Below are 20351 nucleotides of genomic sequence, written 5' to 3'. Positions count from 1 at the left end.
AAGTGTTGGGAGGCTCCGATATCACAAAGAAAAAAAAAACCCAGACATAAAAATATGTTGTTCTTTTATTATCATTTTTGCCTTCTTTTGTATATCAAAACCTCTATAAATCAACATTTCATCTACGAGCGTAACTCCCGATTGTATAGCTCCCATGCTCTTCTATAGACGTATGGGGAAAGCTGAGCGTCGTGGAGAAGGAGGGGGGAAGCTATTTGAGCTGCATCTGTGGGATAAAAAACAACAACGAGAAGAGTAAAAAGAGTTCCAGTGTTGAGCGGCGAGTGGCCTTTCGGAGCATCGCTATCTCTGAATTGTCTTTCTGTTGTATAAACAATTGAAAAAGATAAGGAGGGTCTTATTTAGGAAATAAGGGGGCAGGTGAGGCTCCAGGCACAGACGAGATAATAATCTGGATTGTCCCCCTCATCCCCACCCCATCTTTTTTCTCTCATACTGCCGTGTTGCGTTTAAGTTCACTGGGGGAAGGGGGCACTCGGTCTCCCAGCTTTGTGAAGCTGATGGATTGGCTCGGTTTGGTAGGGCGCTCTTCCGATTCGGGGGGTCTTTGTCTGGAGGGCAGGGTGGAGCACCGGGCTTTGTCTCTTGAGCGAGGCTGCTGAGGTGGAGGGGGGCCTTTGAGAGAGAAGAGTTCGCCGGAGCTGGGGGGTTGCCGCGGGGATTCGCTCTTGGGCTCGGCTGACGGCGAAGGTCGGAGGGGGACCAGCGGCACGAGAGACGGCTGCTGATGGAATCGAGAGAGGCTGCTGGGTCTCGGCAGGCTGTAACACGTCTCCGCCCCTTGGCGGCGTGAAGGCAGGGTGGAGCAGCGGGCCTTGGCCCCGGTGCCCCGTTCTCGGGGCGGAGGAGCGATGGGCGCAAAGAGCCTCGCGTCCGTGTGGGAGGGTGCTAATTCCGCCATGGGGCTGCTCAGTGACTGGCAGGAAGCTCTTTTAGATGGAAGTTCTTCTTTGAAGCTTGACTGTGGGATTTCTGTATCTTTGAGTGATGAGGCGTCTCCATCTGCATGAGGATGTCAAAGTTTACGAGAGGACACCAGTCACTTAACAACACGAGCTCTTGCGCCTTATAAAAGAGAAAAAAATTGAGTTTTTTCTCTCACCTGCGAGGCCCAACTGAATCATGAGGGCGTCCAAATCCACAATGGAACTGTCTTCCTCATATTCTGCTTTTTCATTTATCTCCCCTTGAGGTACGCCCTTCTGTTCATCTTCCTCACCTCCATCATTTACTTTTACTTCCTCCTCTTCATCCTCTGACCTTTCTGCTTTCTCCTCGCCTTGTTCCTCACGCTCTTCATCTCCCGTTCCAACGACATCCTCAAAAGTATCGCCGGCATCTGAGTCACTATCACGAGTCCGACTGGGCTCCTCTTCAGCTACGTCAACCTCCACCTTCACCATCTCCTCCTCCTGGACTTCTTCCACCTCCTTCCGGACCTGGTAGTCCTCTGACGGTGGCTCCACCACAATGTCAATGTTGGCAGGGATGGGGAAGACGGAGCCTTTGGTGGAGAGCGACGTAGCGTGGGCCTCCTGGTCTTGATTGAGCAGGAACTCCATCAGCATCATGTTCTCCTTCTTCAACTGCTCCCGCAGTGACCGCGGCACGTCGGGGATCAACCAGGCCACCAGCATACTAAGGAACATGGCGAGGTTCTGAAAGGGATCAAACATTGTTGTCATCTGACTGTTACGAGTAAACAAAAAAAAACAAAAAAAATTCACCTGGAAGAATATGACAAAGAGCAGTTTTGCAGCCAGAACAGACCAATACTGTTTCGAGAAGGTGTAAGCATCCGGTGCCCATGGTGGATCCCTGTAGTCCTTATACCTAAAAAACACAAAGTGAGATTTAGCATGGTGTCAAGTGCATATCTCTTTTTTTTAGTTCACTGAGCTAAAGGATTAAAAGGGAAGACAAGTAAGGTGAAGTTTTAAAGGTATCCTTGCCACCTGCACACAGATACTGTTGTGTTGGGCGCGGTGCCCGGCGGGAAGTTGGTGACGTTGAAGTAGGAGAGGGAGTGCTCGGTGTAGCCGTTCATGGTGCCATTGCCGCTGTAAATGTACTGGTACACCATGCGAGGCACAAACTCCGATGTGAAGGAGATGACGAACGCCTGCGGAGACAAACTAAAATCAGCCAATGATACCACACGTGCATTTTTTTATCACTTGTCCTCATGAGAGTGAAAGTAAAATCGTTTCATGCACGAGACACACACTTACATTGGTAATGACGGAAAATTTGCTGATCCCACAGAGAATGTTGTACCATATTCCTGGAGGTGGCATGAGAAAGAAAAGAAAGGAAAAAAAGGCAGTTTGTGTGCGGACGTGTGTGTGTGTGTAAAAGACACAAATGGAGTGACAGTAAAGGAAAAGAAAGCGATGAAAAAGGTTTCTGGAGTATCAGCCTTGCCGTTGTGTGTGTGTAGAGTGTACCTATATCTTTACACCTAACAGCATCCGGCCGCCGGATCTCGGTCACAAACTTGGCGGCGTCCAGGCGGATCTCGATGACGTTGTTGAGCAGAGCGAAGGCGGGCGCCAGCGGGAAGGAAGCCACAAACAGAGACACAAAGCCGTACTGGATGACTGCGGACAGAACGACGGCTGATTTGAATTGTCTGCTGGTGGAGAGTGCTCATGTAGATGAGGAAAAGACACTCACTCATTTCCATGTATTCCGGACTCACGCCCTCAAAGGGCTCCAGGGCGAAATCTTTATGGAACTGCTGTTTGGATCTCTTCTCTTCGTCTTCATCCGTCTCGTCCTCGGCGCTCCTGTGCTTGCCTTTTTGCTCCTGTATGGTTCTGTACATCTTCCTTAACTTACTAGAAAGAACACAGAAGAAGCGGCGTTCACTTTGATGTGAGTTAGAAATGGACTGTAGGCTTTGGAGGTGGTGTACGTACGGAATGAGAACCTCAAACACGTTATTTTGAATAAGTTGTTTTCCCAGCATGATCATGCTGAGTTGGATGCAAAGCTCGATGAGGCAGCCTGGAGGTGCACACTACGAAGGTGGATAGAAAAAAAAAAAAGCATGTTTCAAACAATGTCACAACACACACACACGAGAGGTAAAAGGAGACATGAGGCCGCACCTCCTCCATGCGGTAGTCGCTAAAGACGTAAACATAGTCTCCAGGCCGACCGGAAAACCTGAATGACAACAACACAGGGTCAGGAATAATGAGGAGGTGTGTTGGAGTATAATGTGAAAAGACGCTCACCTGCCCTTGAAGAAGGCCACATAGAAAATAGGTGCAAAGGCGTTCATGGATTTGAGAAAGAAAGACTTGAAGATCAACCTCTCCTCGAACTCTTCCTGCGTTTTTGGGAGCTCTGATTGGATGAGACAAAAAGACAATGTGTATTAAAAAAAAATGAAATTTGCTCTGCTAGCTTAATGCTAACACACGATGTGAATTTTATTTATTTTTTGCAGAAATGATAAAAATTAATAGTGTCACATAGCTGTGAATTAAATGTGCCTCCGTGACTCGATTATACTGCCCCCTGGTGGCCAAGTGGTGACAGGTCATGATGCATACCCAGCTCAGTCAGCCACACAGCAATGGCTCCGTAGACTTCCTCCAACACCAGCACCACTAACATGTTGAGAATGATGCCCGTGGTGGTGACCGTCATCCTCACGCTGGCTTTAGCCTCGGGGTCGGGGTTCATGGACCACACGCTTAACATGCAGATGCGATACACGGCCACCCCGAACACGGCAGAGAAAGTAACAAAAACCTAGAAACAAACACACGAGATGGTTACTGGAAATGCTTGTTTAAATGTAAAGAATATTTCAGTTCTAAAAGATTTTTTTTTTTACAGGAAACACTAATACAGATGTACCAGCAGCAGCAGTGTGGACACGTTGATGAGGTAACCTGCCAAGTGATCCTCGATATCCAGGGACTCTGGCTCTAGCTGTGAAAAAATAAAAATATTGATATCATCAGGATCCAATCGGGGAAAGCAAAGTCTCTGCACACCTAACATAAATTTAAAGATGAACTTTCTGCTATTTCCCAAAGTTTACATAACAATTGCCAGCTAAATTGGTCACCACGTCTCAGTTGGCAAATATCAACAGCTCGCGTAGCATTAGCTTGCAATGTGTTTGGCAGCGATTCAATTAAACTGTGCGTGCGTGTGTGTACAGCGTCGGTTATGTTACTCCAAAAAAACATTTTGTGCTGGTTATTTTTTCAACAAAATTCTGGGGTTATCTGACATAATTGTAATATTTGATAGCCTAAAAAGAGAAAATGACGACCACATTTGCAGACTATACCATGCTGATTTGTTTAGTACACACAGTTCAGTTATGGTAACAAGAGAGCGCCACAGGATTTCCCTCACTGCATTTTGTGTTATGTTTTCCACCTGGCAGGTGTGTGTTTGCCAGCTAAACATGGCCTCCCTCCCGCCTTTCTCTCTCCAGCAGTAATCTGGCCTAATCTCAGGCAGGTAAGCAGCTTTGGACTCAACCATTCACAGAAGGTAGAGAGGATTGTAGGTGCCTCATCTGCGTTTCCATACATTCAAAAAAAATTCAAATAAACATGCAGCTGTGGTTTAAAATGTAATTATTCAGCAAAGACTATTAGAATTGTTTGCATAACAACACTTGTGGATATTAGTGGAGCAGTAATACTGGTGAACAAATGGGATTAGGTTATCCTAATCCTAATAGGCGAGGTTTAGATCACCTAAATCCAACAACCCTGCCCTGTCCCCCCCACTTAAACAAAAACCTTCTCCCGGCGATACCTGGTGGGAAAGCATCTGGTCCCTCTCTCCGTCCACTCCGTCCCCACTTTGAGTCAGCTGCAACACGACACACTCGATGTGATTCCAAGCATTTATCGCTCTCGTAGTCATGATGATGTCATACCGCACCTTCTTTGTCCACTTGGCTTTCATTTTGGCTTTCTTCTCCTGTAACGCTTCTTCATATTCGGGCCTCAGCTCTTCCTACAATACATATCAACATGTTTTTTGCTCAGATGCATCCAAAATTAATTTGACTAACTTTCACAGTAAAAAAGCCCAAGATGTTAAATATATCAGATTTTTTTTTTTCCCCGACATAACCCTGCCTTTCAAACGTTTAGAGACTTGCTCACCTGGACTCGCTCCTTTGGGCAGCAAAAATAAAAGGACACATAAAATGATGACAGTCAAGTTTGTATTTATGTTCATCCTTTGAAATAAATTTGCCCCATTTAAGAAAGGAGCTGAGGTAAATTTTGGATTCTATGCGTCACTGTATGTCACCTTAAATGGCGACCTTGCAGCAGTGAGAAGACCCTAAGCTATTTTTGCGGTACAGAGAAGATCTAGTTTCAGCAATGTGTAGGTGCTTAGAATATGGAAGGGCCATTCGTCCGTGACCAGGAATACCTTTGTCCATGCACTTTTAAGGGCATCGGAAGTAACCAATAGAGTGAGACTCGGACCACAGCTGTTGTCTTACGAGGTACAAATGATGGGGGAGAACAGATAGAGGGGCGTCAAGAACGCGAAGAGGAGAGCGCGAAGAGCAAGGGGCGCGCAAGGCGCAGGGGCGCAAGGGGCAAGAGCAAGAAGCGCGAGGGCCTTTTTGGGGCGAACATCTGTGCTGTCAAGAGCTGAACCATCTTTGCTTTTGGGGCCACTCAAACTTTTGGAGAGACATCACTTTGACATCGGTTGAATAAATCTTTTCCCAATCAGCCGTGTGTCACCGAAGTGCTTCCTTACCCGGACCAGCCATCGTCCACTGAGTGTTTTTTTGGAGACCAGCGAAACAACAAAGACCATTCACCACATTTTTGGCGTCACGAACAGGATTCGTGTTCCCCCGGGGAATTCGCGCCCGCTTCCTGAGCGAGAATCCAGCGGTCGACCAGCGGCTGTCATTAAGGTGAGATGCTTCGCCCGCAGTTGCCGCGATATGCTCGGTTCTTGGACAGGTGGGGGGTCGGCCCCTTGAGGGGGGCAGTTACAACCGAATCTGATGTGGCCATGAGCTGTCTCGGGAGTAAGTTGTCTCTCCCAGTCAAAAAGTCGTCATAATTCGACTTTCGAAGGGGGAGTGGCCCCAAATAGAAGCAGCAAAGGAAAATAAAATAAAAAAAAATAGAAAATAAATAAAAAATAAGAAATAAAAAGTGAACAGTAACTTAGAACTTAATGGGGAATGTGCACAGTGGAGTGAGTGACATGTCTGGTGAGAATGATGAATGATGAAAAAGAAAAAGCCCGAAGTAGTGTGGCTCGTGACGGGACAGGTTGTCAGGGACATCGCTGTTGACCGTCACAATAAAAGAATGATAGAAAGTCCCATAAAACGTGGACTTTAGTTTGGCGACAGATCCGATGGAGGATAGAAATTTTAGCTGGGTGAATGAGGCGAAAACACAGATACGATTGAACACTGTTGCGACAGGAAACTACCCGCCCCAGATGCAGTTCCTGGAAAAGCCGAGACACTGCAGTCGCACTCAGTGGCCGTACGGGCCAAGTGCGCACCTGTGGAGAGTTTCGATGGCTGGGTTAGTCTCCGTCAAAAGTCCGACCAAAAAGGGAGGCTTGCGCTGACCGCGTTTGGCAAATAGGAAAAGTGCGCAGCCTTGGCATCCGTAACTGTGAGCATGAATGTGGAAGTGACCCGGTCAGACCCTTTTTTAAGGGTGCCGAAGTGGTCCGGTCAGACCCAGTTATGGGTGCCGAGATCCGGTCAGATTTTAAGGGTACCGAGGAAAATAAAGCGCGCGTAAGCCACGTCGTTTGGACACTGATCGAATTAGAAGTGTGTGGGGGTTACAAGGCTCCTCGATTTAAACGCTGGTGCAAGGAAATGAATAGGTAAACCCGGTGGGCTGTCATTTTCGAATACCGAGGTAGCTGGTGCGTTATCGCGGCAACGGTCCGATCCCGATTTGTCGAGGCGCACTGTAATAGCATGCACGTCTGTCAAAGTTTGATAAATTTGAGCCGGCGACAAAACCGATATTGGACGAAGGTTTTGTGCGGCTGCTGTGTGAAAATGGAAAACGTGGAAAAGAGGCCTCTGGGGGGTTTAGTAGTGATATAAAAAGTAATTTGTGTGCACACTTAAGTTAAATTCTGCAGAATAAAGGGGAGATATACAGCGCTATTAGGAACGAAACGAAACGACACAAAAGTTAAGTAAGACGTGCGTATTTGTCAGTGCATCTGCTCTGATGACAGTTAAAATGACCAAACTGCTCAACAGCAGTTGGAAAGAAGCAAAATGTGGAATGGATTCGAATCCCGTTGTATGTCTTTTGTGTCCGTGTGTAATCTTTGTGAACTTTGTCATCTTTATGTTGTCTGTTTGAGCTTCCGAATGAATGGACGCTTGATGTGTGTACTTGTTGGGCCCCGTAAGTGTGTGTGTAGGGGTGTGTGCGTGCGTGTTTGTGTGGGTGCGCGCGTGTCCGTAAGTACGTGTGTGTGTGCGTGAATGTGCTCATGAGCGCGCATGGGGGTGAGTTTGAGTGTTTGGAAAACCACCAAAAATAACGGATAGTAGAGTGCGCTCTCGTTGCTCTGGGGCGCGTGCACGCCTGCGGTGCCCGCGCGCGGGGGGAGATCTGGCGGTGGGTAGGGCAGGGAGTGGCCAACCTGTATCTGCCCACTGTGTTTAAGGCTGGCCCCTCCCCGCGCGGTGATGCCGAGGCGGGGCGCAGGGCCGAAGTTATGCCCAATTAAGGGGGCCTGCCCTGCCAGCAACGAGAGAAACTATGATAGAATGGTGAAAGACGGAATGCTGAAGGAGCAAAAGAATGCATGACCAACTGGAGAAATAGGAGCATGCGTGTGTTAACCAATACGACACCAATATAGATGTATCCAAAGAAAAACATGCTGGGACGACAGCAAGCGGTGGCAGAAGAGTGTGGCCCCCTCGTAAATAATGGGGGACCCCTCTAAGGCCAGCTGACGCTCCTTTTAGCATTCTGAGAGGAATAGGAAATTGGATCTGACGAAAAGCTCAACTTATTAATTTAAATTGCTGAAAGGATGACAAAATTGAAAACAAATTATTGATACTCGTTTCTTTGGGGCTCTCCTCAATACTTCTGATTTTCTCGTTACATAAAAAACCTGAGACGGCGGATACATCCGTTGTCTCATGGAGGACATAGAGACACAGCATGAACTTAGAATTAATGTTTAACAGCCGTCTAACACGTGGAGTAGGAGCATGCGAGGGCTAACCACTACAACCCAAATATAGGTGATTTGAGTGTCTAAAGAAAACTCAACCGGTCAACACTAATTTATGAGAGCAAGAGAGGTATCAAGTGAGGGCCACAGCAGCAGCTGGAATTAAAGGAATTCTCTGGATTTAGACATAGGACTGAATTGTATGCATGGAGAGCCTGCTCGTAAATTGCGTTGGCCCGACAAGGCTGACCAGTGCCCACTGTAACAAGACGTACAGGTCAAAAGCAGCAAGTTCAAAATAGAGGAGGAGATGCCAACGAGGAGAGATTGGATTTGGTAGTAATTTGTTGGTTCTTTTAATACTCTTGTAAAAGTATGCTCGGTACAAATAAATTAGCGATAGGAGCATTTTAGAAGTCCAAAAGCAAGAAACTCAAATGAAAATCACATTCTAGATTCGAGTAATGGAGCCTAACTGGAGCATGGGAAAAGTGAACAGCTGAGAAATGGCCTTCGATGTAGTGGCGGAGAATTAAAAATTCAAGATAGTCCAGTAATATCGGTAAGTGAGCATAACACCAATAATACTGAGGGCAAACCAGAGAGGATGCAATGTTTGGAACATGACTTAATTATGAATAATGTACATTCTGTACGCAAAATTGGGAAACTTTATCTGAAATTGAAGGCTCAAATCAGCAAAGGTGAAAAGATGATAGAGAGGATTGCATAAAATCAAAGGCAGGAAAACAAACAATAGAATGTAGCCTGAAATTAGGATGATCTTCTGGAAATCACAGTATAATTGAGAGAAACCACAGTTAAGACTTGCAATTTTAAGTTTGGGGTAATCTGCCACTTTAAAATTGTTCAAATAAGGTCCATCACAATACAGCCGAGAGCTCATGAAGGAAAGGCAACGTTTTTCTCAAATATATTAAATTCTTGTTAATAGGAGAATTGGAAGTTTGATTAACAAAAGGTACTAGGTAATTAATGGCTAATTGGAAGACGATATTTAAGTTTGGTTTCCCAGTCTGTCTTTTCCAGTATCCAGCAGTGACCCTGAAACTCGATCCCGAGACTCCACCGACAGCTGAGAACAACAAGAAAACGGTGCATGGCTCTGAGGCACCTTTGACCTTTTGCAAGAGCAAAGAAGGACTATATTTGTGCTTGGGGGGAGCACAACGCTCCGGAGGAAAACGACATCCTCTGAGGCGAGAGTGAAGAAACTTACAAGATGTGAATGGACTCAGTTGAAAATGGACTCATCCGAGAGTGAGGAATGAGTTGGCTCTGAGGCTACAACTAAAGACAACAACTTGAAAATGAGGTGCGGCGAAAGAACCATGAGACCTGAAATGTGCAACAAGCGAACTGGACTCCTTGCTGGGGCGTAATCAATACTTGGTGGGCTTGGCTCAAAGTGAATGGAAGCTTGCTTGGGCACTGAACTTGACACAACTGAGGAGTCTTGATAAAAGATAAATAAATAAATCAGGAACAAAATGTGTAGTGTTACAGAAAAAGGGAAAGGATCATAATCAGAGGATAAATTTGGATAAAACAGGCCAAATTGTATGAAGTAAGAGTAGGATCACATTTAGTCCACCCAGCTTAACAATTAGACATAGAGTCATTGACAAATTGGAGATGAAAATAGGACATTAGGACCCAATAGGATGCAGTCAAGAGGTGGCTAAATTGTACAATGGACCTGATTATTATTAATTAATAAAATTAGAAGTTAATTACAACTCACGGGGAATTCAGAAAGTCCGATAAGTTCAAGGAATAACAGCCATGGAAACTTTTGACAGTTAAGAATAATGCGGCATAAGAGTCACACAAAATGACAGTTAACGAGATGACAAACGTGATAGGACTCAAATAACAAATGCATTGACAAGGCAAAGTGAAAACACCATAGGGGAGTAGACTGTCGGAGGGACCCTTTTGAGTATCTTTACCCAGCGGTTCGATCAGAATGATTGATTAGGATAAAATTATTTAAGGACCATCTGAGGCTGCTTCTTTCCCCATGCTCACCCTTGGACAGGCTCAGCAGTAGAAATAACTGAATTTTTTAGGCATTTAATTGACAGTTTTACGGTAAAAGTGAGGTACGATTGTATGAAATATTTAATCGAGAAGAACATCCAGAAATGAAGTGTTACCTTCAATATTCACTGATTGCCTACTCACTTACACATACTAAATTTGTTTGGTGTGGAATGAGAGCTGAGCGATGAAGGTGACCGAATTGGCACTTGTGTGGTTAAGAATGTGTATGTGTGTCTGGGACAGGGTGAAAGGCCAAAGTATTTTGGAGTTGGGGTGAAAGGGTCACAGTTGAGGGTAAGATTCCTCTCACATGAGACTGGAACACCCAAGTTTGATGAGTGATGAGTTGTAACCTTAACCAACAGCTGATGGTTACTCAGAGGCACCATGACCAACAAAATAGTTCATGGAGAAGGCCCATTTCAGCAACACGAATGGACAAGACAGGACTAATATCAAACACTAGGACAATGGACGATATGACGTGACAGACTTGGACTCACCCGACGGGATGACTGACTAGGTGGATGACAACCAAACATTTGAAACTTAAGCTTGCTTGTGGCAAGTGCAAGCTTTGCTTTGTTTCTGTGCGTCACTTGACTTATTGCAGCATCAACCACCAGCCAAGGAGCAGATTGCTGGCTGTTGTATAACTTGTAATAATTTTGCAGGTTGGCGATTGCAGTCTTGGAGAGTTTATATTGAATGCACGTGAAAATGTTAACCCTAACCCTTTTGATTTTTGTGATGATTGAGGATTTTCAGGACAGAATCCCCGGGCGCCATGATTCGTTGTGTGTCTATGTTTTATTTTGATACTCTATGCCTGTGTACTTTTTGTGAGCACAAGGGTCCGCTGTCAGCAGGGCTGTATGCTCACTGGCAGGAGTGCGATGATTGTTGTTTTGTTGCCGAGTGTGGGGTGAACAGTCAATTTTCAGGAAGTTGGGGATGACAGTTCTGAATGAGTGAAAGGTTCGACAAACTGGCTGCAGGACATATGATGATGCGGTAGGACGTTTTGCCGGTTCCTTTTTGAATGCCTGATGACACATTGAGTGAATGTGTCAGAGGGGGGAGTTACATTTAAATGAGTAAGTAGATATAAAAGCTATTTGTGACATTCAATGTTTTTTCGGATTCAATTATTTTTGAGGCTTTAACAGGACGTGCCAGAATTCAACAGGCAGTGATGGAAGGAGCAGAAGAAGCATCTCGAAAGGAAAGGAGTTAATGGGAGACAACAGCCTGGAATGGATGCAAAGCGTGGCAACAATCTAGCGACAGTAACGGTTAAAGTGTCAACGGAAAAGCACGAATGATGACAAATCATACAGCTAATAGGGATTAGACTGCAGCGCAATAGACAACAAATGTTTGGAAGGTAATTAAATAAAATAGGAAACTGGACCAGAAACAAGCAATAGGGATAAATCCTTAACATATGAATGCATTAAAGCTGCTAATGAAGGGAAAGTATTTAAGAACACATTTTAAGAGGGTTAATTTGCATAACAAATGTTGAAAAGAGTTGGATAGTTAAATCATTTTGGGAAGATTACAGGTTCATTCAAAAGGGCGACTGATTTGAACAGTAAGATGACTTGAAGGGGAGACAAAGATAAGGTACATAAACTAATTAGGTGAACAAAACTGACAGGACTGATGCCCATTTGAGAATACTGAGAAAAATTGGATTCAAAGAGGAAAATTTGGAGTAAAAATTAAGATTTGAACTGGGAAAAGCAATTGCAAAGACTGATTGACAGGACTTCAGACAGGGACAGCTGCAGCAGGAAAGACTAACTTGAACAGGCAGAAGTTACTCTGCTACAGGACGGATCTTGCGAGACCGACAACACGACGAGAAATAAGGGGGATTATTCATAACTCCTAGGGGGAGTGTTTGTTTGTTTGTTTGTTTGTTTCAGGGATCACGTGGACCTCTGGATCATAGGAGTAGATGCCGAGAACGCCTCGGAGGTTCTACTGAGCACTTCGATGAGACGACGACCACCAGTCGTCCCCGTGCCCCAATCAACCCCAAAAGAGAAGATTTAGTTTGCAGACGACTGGTTATGGAGATGTCGTCTACTGGGGCTGACCGAAGGGGGCCGGGCGGACTTCCGGCCTACGCTGGGCATAGCTGCTTTTTTCATTGCAACTCAAGGTTTTGTGCTGTTGTCATCGTTAAATACTGGCAGTGGCTCCCGATTATTGCAGACCCCGTGGACGCTGACCGGGGCCTGGAAAGAGACTCTGAGGACGGTGAAGTGGACAAAGATTTTGGATGGACGGCAGGCCCTGAGCAGTGATCCCGGGGCAAATTCACTACTGAGCATTCAGTGGACTGGACTTTGCATCGACAGGCACTTACATATGCAAGGGGGGCAACACTGAGGGCGCTTCAACGTTTCAGTATGCTGTGATATTGCGTCAATATTTTATCAATCAGTACTTTATCTGATGACTACGTGCTGCAATTACTTTATCTTATTCATTTAACTTTTCACATGTTTACATTGACAATGCAGTTTGACTGTTTAGCGGTCGGTGAACTTGTCATTTCTTTTCCTTCTGTTTTGTGAGCTCATACTGTTTTGTGGATTGTGATATGTGCCGACTCCTTGTACCTGGCTGACGCCAGGTGGAAGGAATCACTGAGGATGTTAGAAAGGGCCTCCCTCTTTTTCCGTGTCATTAGACTGGCAGGGTTTTTTCTCGAGGGAGGGCCGGCAACTTTTTGAGGTTTCTAACGGACCACACCAAATTCATTGCTTCATTAATTATCGACGGTATTGAGATATTACCTAAGGGGGGTGGTTATCGTCATTTGAATAATGTGGACTTCAATTTTCTTTATTTGTGGTTCCTGAGAGGCCTCAGATTGCTTTCAGGGAGCAATTGGATAACAAAGTAGTTTGAGCTTTCCTAGTTAAAATAACCTTAAGTAGCATGCCTCGAGCGTGATATAGGCTGTGCAGGTATAGGCCAAATTGTAGACGTGATCAGAAAATTTGGTTGGGTGAAGATTTTTGGATGTTTACCGATGTCATCTCTTTTTGGACCGTTTTCGGGACATTTATAAAGTCCCGGAGGGGGGAATGAGGTAAATTTTGGATTCTATGCGTCACTGTATGTCACCTTAAATGGCGACCTTGCAGCAGTGAGAAGACCCTAAGCTATTTTTGCGGTACAGAGAAGATCTAGTTTCAGCAATGTGTAGGTGCTTAGAATATGGAAGGGCCATTCGTCCGTGACCAGGAATACCTTTGTCCATGCACTTTTAAGGGCATCGGAAGTAACCAATAGAGTAAGACTCGGACCACAGCTGTTGTCTTACGAGGTACAAATGATGGGGGAGAACAGATAGAGGGGCGTCAAGAACGCGAAGAGGAGAGCGCGAAGAGCAAGGGGCGCGCAAGGCGCAGGGGCGCAAGGGGCAAGAGCAAGAAGCGCGAGGGCCTTTTTGGGGCGAACATCTGTGCTGTCAAGAGCTGAACCATCTTTGCTTTTGGGGCCACTCAAACTTTTGGAGAGACATCACTTTGACATCGGTTGAATAAATCTTTTCCCAATCAGCCGTGTGTCACCGAAGTGCTTCCTTACCCGGACCAGCCATCGTCCACTGAGTGTTTTTTTGGAGACCAGCGAAACAACAAAGACCATTCACCACAGAGCAATCCCGTTAAGGCCGTTCTCGTACACGTGCATATTTACGTCTGCGTCTCAGCAGGTGTGTGCGCGCGTGTGTATATGTTATCAAAGCGCAGTTGACCTGCGAGCCCGTGAGGTTTAACGCTCTCAACTCGACTGACTCGGGATTAGACATTCAGAATGGGTGAAGGATTTCGAGGCGAAATGATCAAACTGCTGATAAAAAAGAAATGTGGTAACATGAAAAAAAAAATGGTGGCATGTGCCTAATCTACCTCCTCATCCTCCAAGCTGGTCAGATCCCAGGTGTGTTTTAGACACATCTGACGCCGTTTCCAGTGCTCCAGGAAGCAAGCGGCTAGAAGATGCCACACAAACATTTGTGGTCAATTTGGACCAATAAAAATGGAAAAACAGAAACGGTTACCCCATAGAGACATGAAGATGGCAAAGAGAACGGTGGTTCCGTTGTCAAACAAGTAGGACGCTTTGGCCAGCGAGCACACCGAACTCAGCCGCCAGTAGTCGCATACTCCGTCGCACAGCGGACACATGGTGATGTTCAGGTTGTCGTCGCACGTCTCCTGACTGCAGAGCCATTTAAAAAAAAATACTCATAACTTTCTTGGGGTTAAATTTTTGCATAATGACTTACCTTGGCACATTGGTGTCCACGGTGAAGATGCCGTAGAGGAAAACAATGATGCCCAGCACGGACGGAGGGATGAGGAGCTGCGTGTAAACACCCAGCCAGGCAAAGTACAATCCAATCTGCTCCCCAAAGTACTTCCTGTCCAATTAGAGGCAACAAATCAAGATTTCCTTGTGTGCTTATACAAAAGAAAAAAAGGGACAGCAACCTGATCAGGTCCACAGGCTGGTATTTGTGCATGACTCCATAGTTTGCCCATTCTTCATGGAGAACCTGGTGGACCACCAAGGATGCCGTCACGTAATAAATGCAATGTTTACCGTTCATGAAAAAAAAAAAGGGCTCACCTGTCTGTCATTTCGTTGATCTTTACCTCCTCTCCTGGAAAACGGGCCCTGTATTCCAAAACAAGCATCTCCATTTATCGCAATCAAAAACATTCATGTCAACTTAGTTCCATTCAGGATAAAGTATGGGAGGATCCTCACGTCATGCAAAGGGAAGGCAGAGATGTAGACGCCCCGAGCCACTAAGGACATGATGCCTGCAGGAGAGTGACAGCATTCAAGATATCATGATTTAAGAAATTCAAAAACTTGAGGTCCTTACCGGTGGTTTGGCAGGAGTGTCTGCAGGTTGTGCGGGAAATAATCTCTGCAACCTATGTACAAACACGGTATAAGCAGGTTACGAAAACAACGTCTGTGTTTACGCTCAATGGTTCAAGTGATGCTGTTTTGTTTTTTGCTCTCAAGTGGCATAATTGTCATTTGGTCAAGGTAGCCTGAAGCCCTCCTCAAAAAAAAAAAAAAAAATACATGGAATTGAATATCTTAAATTCTGTAACAGGTTTCTTCTTAATGTGGACAAAATATATATATATATATTTTTTTTTAAATGATCCCAAAATGTGTAAATCCAATACATAGTTCTCGACTTACTATTCTGCTGCGTGTTGCATTATCAAAGACATTTTCCGTTGATGTGATGTCATACCTGCGAGGAGAACATTCCGAGTCAGGCAAACCTGTCAGTTTTTTTGGCGCTTGTTCTATTTATCTTTGGTTAATGGAAAACTCAATTGCTAAAAGATCAGAGTGTTCTTTTTTTGTTTGTCCTCTTTGAATACAAATTCTGGTTATATCACCAATGTCGGAATGAAACTGCATTACAATTCGTGTTGACACTTACAAGTGGAGCTTATCTCTGATGAAAGGATGTTTGAGCGTCTTAAAACGGGCTCGCGTCTGCGGGTCTTGCCGGACGTCGAAATCGGGGACGTCCGGCTGGAACGGCGTGTTCATTATTGCTGCCAAAGAGTCCCACATTCCTGCAATGCCCGCCCTTTTCCGCAGCTCACAATTCTGCTCAGTTGGGGAAAAAAAACACCTAATTACAACACAAATATTTCTCCTCCCCCTTGGAATAAGAGGTGTGTACCTTTTTGACAGCAACTTTAATCTTCTGAAGCTCGGCCTCTCGACTGAGTATTGTCCACGGGATGTGCAGCCGGATAAAGCTGATGCCGTTTGGCCTCTGCGTATACACACAGGTCTCAAAGGTCTCTTTCGCTAGTACTAACTAAAAATATTTTCAAGTGACAGCCCTAATAGACGTAAAGAAGTAAAGGGAAGCCTTGTCCAGTGTGACCTTTACTGTTGACCTTTTGCGTTGAAAGCAATTATTTGCAATTATCCGAATGCTCAAAGCCATAAGAGCCGAGTGGCAAGTATGCTTTAAGGACAAAGCACTTTCCCAATCTGCGTAAAAGCCACAAGTCAATAAATTGTGGCACTCCAGGTACCCAACAATTTGCAGACAATACAATTACTGCAAGAATGACCCTAAAGAGAGGCAATGTGGTGATAATAATATGTTATTAAAAGCAATAACCTCCAGAACTGAGATGATTTAACTGCAGCAATGACCTTAAAGTATTTATGCGGCACATGTTCCACGGGAGATCACAAAAAAAGTCGATCCCGAATGTTCTAAATTCCCATTACACCTGCATTATGAGATAAAATCCACAAAAGCTGCATTGAAACCTTTGCCAAACTTCAGCAGCATCTGGACACAAATAATCTTGCATTCTTCAACCAGTCGACTTTCCTAAAAAAAAATAAAAAAAACTTGGGTCCCTGACAGATGGTCGGCAGTAACGATACACGTTTACTCATGCAATCAAAGCGAAACTCACCCGCCGGCCACACGCCTCTCTCTCTGGCCAGCACAAACACTTCTGAGTAGTGGATCACTCTCTAATAAGGCCCCATAATCTGGCCTTTGGTTTCACACTGGTGGTCAGCGCTCTTAATCCTCAACCAAAACAGCAGCTGATAACACACTCCGTCCGGCCCCCTCGCAACCAGCATACAAAACACACGCATGCAGAATAGCGTCTAAAATAAGCAGGACGCTTATGTTGTCATACCACGCGGACATTATGTTCTCTCTCTAACGAGGTGAACACACGGTGGACATTTTCCAATAGATTCTTCAATACAGTGATGTAAGAGCTCAGTTCAAAATGACATAAGAAGGTAAAGCACCTCTTTATCGCGTTCTATCTGCAGTCCGGCATCAAGGAGCCCGGTTTCAAACTCATCCCTCATAAGAGCCTTCTCCTCCTCGGTCAGCTTGGAGTCCTCTACGTCTCCCGGAGCAGGTCCTCCTGCCTCTCCGGAGTCGGGGTCCATTTCCCATAAACCCGGAATGGGGATGGGAATGCTGCCGTTGGACGAGATGGAGAGGCGTCCTTTGAATGCCCGCCTTTTTTTGGATTTGTAGCACAGCACATAATCCACCTTCCTCTTGCCGTCAGCGAAAAAGAGCCCTGGACCGAGGTCGATGCCGGACTCCTACAAAAACAAACGTGAACGGAATGTATGGGTGAAAGAAATTAGTATATAGAGCAAGGGTGGGCAAAGTATGGGCTGGAGCTTTAATCCAACCTACCAAGCATTTATATGATCAAAACTTGTTTGTTTTCCCATCCATTTAATAATTGCTCAAAAATATTCATAGTAAAGTTTTTCTATAATATAATTTCTTTTTTATAAATACACAAAATGTGACCAACGTGTGGAAACCTTTTGTTCACCATGGAGAAAGGAGGTCAATACCAAAGGAGCAGGCTTGTCGTTGTCAGGCAGGCCGACTGTGGGGGGGCCCCCGTTGGTGGCGTCGAGGCCAAGTCCGGTCAACGAGCGGGCCAATGAGACGAGCTTTGCAGAGTGAACGGACGACGACTCACTCATTGCTGTGACGAGGGACATGCGGCCTTTTTCGTTTCATCCCTCTGGAAAGAAAAAGCCACTTGTGTTATCTGATATTTTAGAAACATCTGTCAGTAGGCTATACAAATTGTGACCACTCAAAACTGAATATAGTAGGCTACACACTTTCCGTGTCAACTATTAAGGTCCACTTGCAAGTTTTTTTCAAGAGCTCTGAGGTTGATTTGACTTTCCAGTATCATGTGACTTTTTAAAAGGGGCGGATAAAGAATTAAAGCCAAAGCTGTCGCTCCGATTTTTTTTTGCCCCAATTGAAGATGTAGGCTTGGATTAAACTCTGAGTGAGTGGGTGGGTGCCCTTTACAACAATCTGCTGGGGTAATTTCATCACTGGGCTTCATTTGTTGGGATTTTTTGTTTAAAGACCTTTTTTGTCCTTTAATCTAGACATTCAATTCGGAAAAAGGGTGTTAAACTGGTAGGAAGGAAGTACAAGTTCAGAGGCTAAAGCTATTAGGCTTTGTATGAATGGTAACATCATCCCCTGAATGAATACTAGTCCACATTAACATGTATACTAAAAACAGAAACTTGAAATAAACATCTCAACAGTTTAAAATTATATGAGGACAGATGCTAGCACTAACGCACAAAGATGGATGCCCTCGATTTGTGTTTTCACCTCAGATGTGTGCACTGGACACGCCCATCTCCACATAAGTCAATTTAACGTATGGACACGCTAGCGCCGCTAATCCACTCTACTGGATGTTAGTAAACAGACTACTGAGATGTAAAGTGAGAATATGAGGTCCGAGGATGGACATTGGAGGCTGGACTGTCATCATGATGTGTGCACCATAGCACCAGCAAGGTACAGAGACAGGAGGATCAATTAAACACTCTAAAATGGCAGAAAGCACATATTCAACTTTAACAAGCTGTCATGTGCAAACCTGCTTTTATAGTGGTTATGAGGAATAACAATATTTACCTGATTTTCACATCATCAAAACGTGAGTAGGTTTATTTCGTTTTGACTCAAGGTTAAAATAAAGCCTGAATAATTGATCCGATTTCCATTTCCATGGTAATAGCTCTCAAATTCTAATTTGTGTTCTTTAGTGATTACCTGTGCACTAATAGAGACATTGTTATGTTGGAACAAACTCAGCAGGAGGGCACATGCGCATGTCTGTCAGGCTTACCGACCTGTAAGCTCTGCTGACAGCTCAACAACACAAATGCGGAAAGGTCAACAAACGCACCCTCATATGAAGGGGCAGAGGGTCCCGGTGTAGCCGAGGGGGCCAATCTATTAACGACGCTCCGACAGATTAAACACTGCTAATTTTAAACACTATCTATCCATCTTCTGGAATATTTTCCTTACTTGGGTCACAGGTATGCTGGAGCCTAACCCAGCCAATTTTGGGTGGGAGGCGGGGTAGACCCTGGACTAGTCAGTCACCAGATATGTTTTAAACACTATAATATATACAGAACATTTCAAAAATTTGAAATAGTTAAAGTAAAAAATAAAACTACGCAGCAACTTAAACAAGCAGTAAAATATATCAGCAAAATGACAAAATTTGTATTTTTCTTTAATAAAAAAAGTGATAATTGAACAATAATAAGTCAAGGGTGGACGACAACCGTGAGTGTGATTAAAGAGATTTAAAAAATATGAGACCATAAAAGGCTGTGTGAAGATTGGCTTACAGTATATATTTTGGCGATGAGAATTAACGCTAATTTAATTAAATTAAACCATGACACTAATGTGGGGAAAGAATTCAACAGTTGTGCGCATCCGGATGGTCAGATGGAGGGGGGGGGGGGTATCTCACCTCACACGCACCCCGATTAAAACACAACAGTGACATAAACGGTTCATAATTCACGAGAAAAATAAGTTGGGGAAAGAATCAAGTACAAACATGAAACATTAAAAGTACACATGAGACGCACAACCCGAGAAGTTAAGTGTTAAATAGGCATTTTTGTTTTTTAAGGGCACAATCACAGAAAGAGACGACTGTATACTCACTAGTGCTCGTGGACGATCAGATGTCTGCAGCGTGGATACGGAAGATAATTGTGATGATGATAATAAGAAGAAGCGCGAGGTGCGCACTGACGTGAGCCCGAGATGGTGGACAATCCGCACGCGCTCCCGACACCCCCTGGGCTTAGCTCGGCGCGTTCACGCCAGCCCGCTAATTCCCCTTGAGTCCTAGTGACATACCGGGACATCTTGATGGCTTTATAACAAAAGTCTAGAAGAGGAAAAAGTCAGAGAAAATGAATAGTAACAGCAGCAACGATTCGTTCTTTTAGCTCATGCTGTCAGTGAGTCAACAAAAACATTTGTAAAACTACTTACCAACGTGTAATTTTTTCAAAAGACCGATCTTCAAGAGAAACAATGACATTTTGATAAACATCTGTAATTTGTTAAATTACAGGAAATTCGATGTTCACGTAAATTGGCAGCCGGATTGTTT

General features: G+C 44.6%; 1 protein-coding gene across 3 annotated transcripts; it reads right to left on the bottom strand.

Annotated features, from left to right (window-relative positions):
• Positions 1-47: 47 nt before the first annotated feature.
• ano2a (anoctamin 2a) lies at positions 48-20342 on the bottom strand. 3 transcript variants are annotated; one of them, XM_061284009.1, is made up of 27 exons: positions 19895-20342; positions 17728-17903; positions 17155-17463; positions 16043-16138; positions 15794-15966; positions 15544-15598; positions 15212-15263; positions 15091-15146; positions 14950-14997; positions 14811-14875; positions 14606-14740; positions 14378-14538; positions 14226-14308; positions 4945-5019; positions 4816-4872; positions 3895-3969; positions 3585-3786; positions 3264-3375; positions 3135-3192; positions 2943-3043; positions 2698-2861; positions 2469-2621; positions 2253-2305; positions 1977-2143; positions 1749-1854; positions 1124-1679; positions 48-1023 (listed from the first exon to the last, which is right to left on the bottom strand). In XM_061284009.1, the coding sequence occupies exons 2-27, from the start codon at positions 17878-17880 to the stop codon at positions 452-454; spliced, it is 3837 nt and encodes a 1278-aa protein (XP_061139993.1). In that variant the 5' UTR covers positions 17881-17903; positions 19895-20342; the 3' UTR covers positions 48-451. The 3 variants fall into 3 exon arrangements, with proteins under 3 accessions (XP_061139993.1, XP_061139994.1, XP_061139995.1); XM_061284010.1 differs by lacking the exon at positions 19895-20342 and having other exon boundaries at positions 17728-19275; XM_061284011.1 differs by lacking the exons at positions 17155-17463; positions 17728-17903; positions 19895-20342 and adding an exon at positions 16651-17123.
• Between the last annotated feature and the right edge of the window lie 9 nt (positions 20343-20351).

Source organism: Syngnathus typhle, linkage group LG7 (assembly GCF_033458585.1).
Source record: "Syngnathus typhle isolate RoL2023-S1 ecotype Sweden linkage group LG7, RoL_Styp_1.0, whole genome shotgun sequence".
In the NCBI taxonomy this organism is placed as follows: domain Eukaryota; kingdom Metazoa; phylum Chordata; class Actinopteri; order Syngnathiformes; family Syngnathidae; genus Syngnathus; species Syngnathus typhle.
The sequence above is the reverse complement of the archived record's forward strand: the minus strand, read 5'-3'. Positions and strand labels throughout refer to the sequence as shown.